General features: G+C 40.9%; 1 protein-coding gene across 1 annotated transcript in view; it reads left to right on the plus strand.

Moving 5' to 3' along the window:
- The window catches only part of CPSF3 (cleavage and polyadenylation specific factor 3), a 47,114-nt gene that overhangs the window by 811 nt on the left and 38,339 nt on the right, over positions 1 to 7,964 (plus strand). The window contains 3 exon segments of the mRNA XM_003787380.3: positions 4,621 to 4,684; positions 6,080 to 6,177; positions 6,783 to 6,798. Coding sequence (XP_003787428.1) covers positions 4,621 to 4,684; positions 6,080 to 6,177; positions 6,783 to 6,798 — 178 coding nt within the window.

Genomic DNA, 7,964 nt, shown 5'->3' on the forward strand with positions numbered 1-7,964 from the left:
CTTGAGCCCAGGAGTTGGAGGTTGCTGTGAGCTACGATGCCACAGCACTCTACCCAGGGGGATAGCTTGAGGCTCTATCTCAAAAAAAAAAAAAAGAAAGAAAAGAAAAGAAGAGAAAAGAAAACCTCCAGGATGTGAAAGAGAATAAATTAGGGATTTGCTATGAGTTTCAGCCTGCTAAGCTCAGACTCTTAATTAGCAAAGCGGGGAGTTGGAGAAGAGGACGTGCAGAGGTGTTAGGGACAAAAATCTCAGCCCTTGGTTGACCATAGGAGATTGGTCTTTTTGTGGAGATGGCCTTCAGCACTCTGGAATGCTGCTGAAGGGGAGAGAGAACTGTGAGAACTTGAATTCCTATAGAGAGCAATTTGAATCCATAACATATTGATATTGTTAGATAATTATTTGGTACCACATGAATGTAGTATACATTTTACAAAAGGTAGGTAGTATCTCCCTTACACATTCATTCAAAAGGCTTCACTGAGCACTTACTTGAGTCATAGCCCAAGGTTTCTGCTGCTTAGTTCACACCTGTCATCTCTTCCTGTGTTCAACAAATACTGAGGAACTGTCAAGCACTGCACCAGGCTTGCGGATACAAATAAGATAGAGGGCTGAGTTAATTGCTTTCACCAATTGGAGGGAACTACAGTGCAAAGTGGGAAGTACTGGAGAGACTTTGGAGTAACAGGAGATCATTACTTCAGAGTGATACTTGAAGTCGAGTGCCTACTTTACCACTTATTAGGACAACAGCCTCACTAAACCCATTTCCTCATGTGAAAATACTGTAACAGCACTTGAGTAAAAATCATGGCAGGTGCCTAGTGAATGATACTAATATAAGAATGCAGGAAGGCATTGCACTGAAGTTTCTAGCAGATGGAGGAGGGGGATAGCTCGTGCATCCTGCAAAATGTGATGCTTGAGCTGAGTCCTAAAGAATGAGTAGGAATTAAAGACAGTGTAGGGGCCAGGATGTTCCAGGCAAAGGAAGTGGCACATGGGAAAGTGAGAGTGGTCACAGCTTGTGGACAGATTCCTCATGTCTGCAGCTAAAAGGTTAGCAGATGAGATGGAACAAGCTATTGATGTCCAGTTTATGAAGTACCTCATGTGCGTATTAAGGAGTTTGGGTCTTTATTGGGTCGATTATATGGAGGCAACAAAGAATTTTATTTATTTATTTTTATTTTTTTTGAGACAGAGCCTCAAGCTGTCCCCCTGGGTAGAGTGCCATGGCATCACAGCTCACAGCAACCTCCAACTTCTGGGCTCAAGTGAGTCTCCTGCCTCAGCCTCCCAAGTAGCTGGGACCACAGGCGCCTGCCACAGTGCCCGGCTATTTTTTGTTTGCAGCTGTCATTGTTGTTAGGCGGCCCAGGCTGGATTTGAACCCGCCACCTTAGGTGTATGTGGCTGGTGTCTTAGCCACTTGAGCCACTGGTGCCAAGCCAGCAACAAAGAATTATAAACAAGCATGGGATATCGTGGAAATTAGGTTGTGACAGGCGTCCTCAAACTACAGCCTACGGGCCACAGGCAGCCTGCCTAGGACATTTATCCGGCCCTCTGGGTGTTTTTGCCAACACTGCCTGTCCTGCTTAGCAGCTGACTCGTCCAGGGGCCCGCAGTCCGGCCCTCCAACATTCTGAGGGACAGTAAACTGGCCCCCTGTTTAAAAAGGTTGAGGACCCCTGAGTTATGAGAATGTCACTCCTAGAAGCAGGTAGGAGATGAAAAGAAAGGATAAAGTGGGGAGATTCAGTAGGATGTATTCCAAATAATCCAACTCTAAGCAGTGGGAGCCTGTAATGAGTGAAATGAGTGTTTCAAGAGAGTTCAAAAGTGAAATCTTCAGGGTTTTGTAACTGATAAGATGTATCTGAAGGGATGGTTGTGGGAAGGAAAGACAGGGCAGAGAGGAGTGTTAAGATGACTCAGAGTCCAAGATTGGGCAGCTAAAAAACGGTTGTGTCCTTCACTTTAGCAGTATAGGATATGGGGCAGGTCTAGAGTAAATGTAGGAGTTCCATCATTTTGTAACAGCTTTATTGAAACATACTTCACATGTAACACAACTCATTTAAAGTGTATGATTCCCAGAGTTGCACAACCATCACCACTGCCTAATTACAGAACATTTTCATCACTCCAGAAAGAAACCTTGTACTTACCAGCGGTCATACACAATTCCCCAGTCCTAGGAAACACCAATCTTTTTCTTCTCTATAGATTTGTGTATTCTGGACATTTCATATAAGTGGGATCAGAAAATATGTAGCCTTTTGTCTCTGGCTTCTTTTGCTTCATTTCCAAGATTCATAATTTAGAAGTTTTATTTATACAATAGATACTTCTTGAGATATAATTTACTACATGTCCTGCACTGTAGCAATACAGCAGTGACCAAGATAGACACTATTTCTGTTCTTAATGCTGCTTTCATTTTAGTAGTGAAAAATCTGCCATGAATAGATGCAATAACTTCTTGAAATCATAAGTATTTTGATAAAATCATGCTAGACTATAGCTTGTTGTGAAGGACAAATTAGAGGAGGTAATCAAGGGAAACCCTCTGAGAAAGTGACCTTTGAACTGAGACCCAGCTGATAGAAAGGAAACAGTCCTGCCAACGTCTGAGGGCAGAACATTCCAGGAAGAAAGGTGAGCAAATGCAAGGGTATTGTGAAAACTCCCTTGGCATATGGAATATGTGTCCCTGGGAGATATTCGGGAGATATCTAATGTCAGGTGTGTAAATATGGAAAGAAGTAGAGACAAAGGTGTGGGCAGTTTGGTAAATGAATTTGAGGAATTGATTTAGGTGATGACCTATGCCTCAAATGAAGAAGGTAGAGGGTTGGAAAATTTGGGAAAGGGTAGAAAGTTTGAAATGGTTGCTATGGAAACTAGAAGAGAAAACTGAGCTAGGGACACTTAAGAGGGAATATCAAGAGTCACATAAAGTGGAAGGCTGGGGTATCTGTAAAAATTAAAATTTGTTTTTTATTTTTTCTTCATCAACAGCGTAGGAGGTAGGATCTCAGTTGAGGACAAATCATTTTCATGTTTTATCTCCTAGTAAACTGTCTTCCTTGAAGTCACGGTCCACTTATCTCAGGCACTTAATATAGCAGTTGGCAAATACAGAGGGTGCCAAAAAAATGTATACACATTTTAAGAAAGGAAAAAACTATTAAATTTTTAATACTCAAGTCATGTTTGATTTCTGCAATTATAAGAGGCACTCAAGGTGACTGGTATTAATCTTTTGTTAGCAGTGTCTGTTGAGTATTACAGTTTTAATAGTTTCTTCTTAAAATGTGTGTACTTTTTTTGGCACTGTAGAAACTGCTTAATGTTGAATGACTGAGTGTACTGTGAACTAAAATGGTTGGAAAAGGCATCAAAGAAGGTGAAGGATTTGAAAAACAGGTGAAGTTTAACTTGAAGGGTGCTTTGTGATCGTTGGAAATTATGGCCGCTTTATTCATGTAAGAAGAAATGAAAACTGTTTAAGTACTGCTATTAAAATACATTGAAAAGGCTCAGCGCCTGTGGCTCAAGTGGCTAAGGCACCAGCCACATACACCTAAGGCGGCGGGTTCAAATCCAGCCTGGGCCTGCCAAACAATAATGACGGCTGCAACAAAAAAATAGCCAGGCATTGTGACGGGCGCCTGTGGTCCCAGCTACTTGGGAGGCAGAGGCAGGAGACTCGCTTGAGCCCAGGAGTTGGAGGTTGCTATGAGCTGTGATGCCATGGCACACTACCCAGGGGGACAGCTGAGGCTCTGTCAAAAAAAAAAAAAAAAAAAAAAATTGAAATAACACAAGGTGAAAGAAAAGGGACTGAAAGTATGAATAAGTGCTCTATTTTATAAATGTGTAATATGTTAAAGAAGATGACAGCATTTTGGGCAGCGCCTGTGGCTCAGTGGGTAGGGTGCCGGCCCCATATACCGAGGGTGGTGGGTTCAAACCCAGCCCCAGCCAAACTGCAACAAAAAAATAGCCGGGCATTGTGGTGGGCACCTGTAGTCCCAGCTACTTGGGAGGCTGAGGCAGGAGAATTGCCTAGGCCCAGGAGGTGGAGGTTGCTGTGAGCTGAGTGACGCCACAGCACTCTACCAAGGGTGATAAAGTGAGACTCTGTCTCTATAAAAAAAAAAAAAGAAGATGACAGCATGTTGAAGTACTTGTGGCTCTATACTTAAGTGCTAATTCCAAAGTATTATTACATAATCTGCATGACTGCTAGTTGGCATTTAAAATACCATATTAAATGGTATTAATAAAATTAATACCAAATCATCATTTAAACCTAACATTGAGAAGATTAAACTTCACCTTTGGGCTTCTTGGATCTGTACGACCTTGTCTCACAGTTTTAGCAACTGCAAAATCCCTGCCCTTCCAAAGATGACGTTTCCTCCTTTCCTGCATTGATGTTGTTCTTCCCTTGTAATTTTGTAGAACTCTCATATGCCTCAAAATTTTTAAATGATTACTGTCACTAAATGGGACATACTTTAAACTATAAGAAAGATTGAATTTTCTGAGCTTGGATTTGGTTTTTTAATCATTTTTACTTCTCACCATGAATGTTTACAGGGGAGCTGGTCAAGAAGTAGGAAGATCATGTATTATTCTGGAGTTCAAAGGAAGAAAAATAATGGTAATTATTATTTTTGTAGTTGGGTTAATAGTATGGCTCTATCTGTAATGGGTGTTAGATCTTTTCTGGTAGCTTAGTTATCTGTTTTGCTCCTAGAAAAATATTATAGTGCATGTAATTTATGCTGTTTTATGTTAGTGAGAAAAACTAAATCAGTACTTACTAATTTGACAAAAGATTAAGTAGATTAAGAAGATATCTTATAAGATTGTAAAATTATCAACTAGATCTGCTGAGCTATGGTTTCTTCAAAGTCCCGCTTCCACTTTTGGAGGATTGAGCCAACCTAACTGCTCTACCACCAGTGGAAGATCCCAAGGAACTGACTGCCCCAAACACATGCAGAGCTCTAGCCATTCCCATGTAGCATGTGGTGATGGAGCTTTGGCTTGAGAGCTGGATACCCAAATAGCATCAGGGCCCTGGCCTCGGGGAGGTCACTCTGTTTCCCTGTGCCTGAAAAGTAGAAGGAATGGACCAGATGGTTTCTAAGGTACTCATTAGAAAGGCAGCTCATTGGTTCATATTCCTTTGGTTCCTCTTCTCAGGTTCTTCCAATCTTAAAAGAACAGGTATATGTCAGTGTAGTCATTTATTATATTAATTTGGCAGTAATGCCCTACAAAATAAGTACATCTCTTTTTTTTTTCTTTGTGACAGAGTCTCACTCTGTTGCCCTAGGTGGAGTGCCATGGCATCATAGTTGACAGCAACCTCAAACTCTGGGACTTAAGCAATCCTCTTGCCTCAGTCCCTGAGTAGCTGGGACTACAGGCATGCACCACTACACCTGGCTAGTTCTTCTGTGTTTAGTAGAGACTGGATCTCACTCTTGCTCAGGCTTGCCTGGAACTCCTGAGCTCAAGCAGTCCCCCTGCCTCAGCCTCCCAGGGTGCTGGGATTACAGGCATAAGCCACCGTGCCTGGCTAAAATAAGTAAATCTTTAACGACTGACTTAGGAATTTGTCCCCTAATGCCTTAAAATATTTAAATTACTATGATCAGGGAAGCTTCTCATTTCTAATTATTATCTTCTCACAATAGGCATATCTGATTGTAGTATATCTATGAACTTTTAAAGTGCCCACCATCTACTAATATCAGAGTTCTGGAAAAAGAATTCATTTATTGTTAGGGTGACTAGCAAAGAATCTAAAAAGAAGATGTCTTATGTTTTGCATCTTGTGACCCCAAAGATGAGCTGTATTTTTAATTTGGGAAGTTAGAATTGTTTATGGCATATTTGCCATATTTAATAAGAGTTGTGTTCCAAGTGCAAATGTTTGGAATCCATCTTGGTTATGTGAATGGTGGGTCACTTATAATTATTGTCTGTTCTATGGATGAATTTTAGTAAATGTGCATACTGTGATCTTTTTTCCTGTCTCTTTTAGTTGGACTGTGGGATCCATCCTGGCCTAGAAGGAATGGATGCACTTCCTTATATCGATTTAATTGATCCAGCAGAGATTGATCTCCTATTAATTAGTCAGTAAGTTTTGTCCTTTGATAACAACACTGTTTTTTAAGAACTTTTACTGTCAAGATCATTCCTTTTTTATTTTTTTTGCTATTGCTCTAGGTAGAGTGCTGTGTCATCACAGCTCACAGCAACCTCCAACTCCTGGGCTTGAGCAATTCTCTCGCGTCAGCCTCCCAAGTAGCTGGGACTACAGGCACCCGCCACAACACCCACCTATTTTTTGGTTGTAGTTGTCATTGTTTGGCAGGCACAGGACAGATTTGAACCCGCCTGCTTTGGTGTATGTGGCTGGTGCCATAGCCACTTGAGCTACAGGCACTGAGCCAGTCAGGATCATTCTTGATCAGATTTTGAGGTTTGGGTTTTCTAAAAGTATTTTCTACTAGGGAGCTTATTGCAGACATCTGCATCTAAGCCAGCACTCTATAGTGCCACCACAGGCTAGACAAGCTACTCTGGAAAACTTACTACCTCCAGATGAAAGCAGTGAAGAAGTGAGAAGGAGATACCTTGGACTGTAAAACATGAGAACAAGAAAGTGCTTTCTCAGGGTGTCACCTCGAGGTCACTATCTTGCCATATTCTAAAAGTACTTCATTTAAAAATAGTGGCAGGTTTCATCTTGATTCCGCTAAAGTATTTATCGTAATTCTAGCTTCCAACGGTAGTTTTGGGCATATTCTTCCCTCTTTAATTACTCACTAATATGGTCAGTAAGTGGGTTCCAAACAAGATAAGTTCAGCGGGTTTGTTCTTAAGTTGAATTTGTTCCAACTTACCTGTAAGTTGGAACACGTAACATTCACCTATTACCTGTAATAGTCTCCATAAGTGTGAATTATACATAAGATGTTTGTAACTCAGGGATTGCCTATAAAGTTTTTTGTTGTTCAAACTTTATTTTTTTAATTTTTTTCTTTTTTTGAGACAGTCTCACTCTGTTGCCCAGGCTAGAGTGCCCTGGAATCCACCATAATACCTGGCTCATTTTTCTATTTTTAGTAGAGGGGGTCTCATTCTTGCTCAGGCTAGTTTTGAACCCCTGAGCTCAAGCTGAGCCTTTGCCTCCCAGAGTGCTAGCAATATAGGCATGAGCCACTCTGCTCAGCCTACAAAAAACCCCCTTTAAATCTTTTTCCTATACTAGAAAAATATGTATTATTTTTTCCTTCTGCACATACCTACTTTTGGTTTTCTCAAAGTATCAGTATATAGTTGTTAGAGAATTTTTTTTTTTTTTGAGGCAGAGTCTTAAGCTGTCACTGTGCGTAGAGTGTTGTGGCATCACAACTCACAGCAACCTCCAACTCTTAGGCTTAAGATATTCTTTTGCATCAGCCTCCCAAGTAGCTTCGACTATAGGCACTCGCTGTAATACCTGGCTATGTTTTTTGTTGCAGTTGGCATTTTTGTTTTAACTGGCCCAGGTGGGTTCAAACCTGCCAGCCTTGGTGTATGTGGCCCGCGCCTTACCCACTGAGCTACAGGTGCTACCCAAGAATTTTTTTGTACAGTAACAGTTTCTTTTTTTCTTTTTTTTTTTTTTTTTTTTTTGCGGTTTTTCGCTGGGGCTGGGTTTGAACCCGGCACCTCCAGCATATGGGGCCAGTGCCTTACTCCTTTGAGCCACAGGTGCCACCCCAGGCCAGTTTTTCCAAAGGGTTTTTTTTTAAAAATTGGTCTTATAAAATTAACTTTAATTCCTTAATATATTCTGGACACTTTTGGAAATGCTAGTCTAGCCAAAGCCTTAGTAAAATAATCAGTATTTTTATTAGGTTCTATAGAACAAAACA

Source organism: Otolemur garnettii, unplaced genomic scaffold (assembly GCF_000181295.1).
Source record: "Otolemur garnettii isolate 467f Iridium unplaced genomic scaffold, OtoGar3 scaffold00022, whole genome shotgun sequence".
In the NCBI taxonomy this organism is placed as follows: Eukaryota; Metazoa; Chordata; class Mammalia; order Primates; family Galagidae; genus Otolemur; species Otolemur garnettii.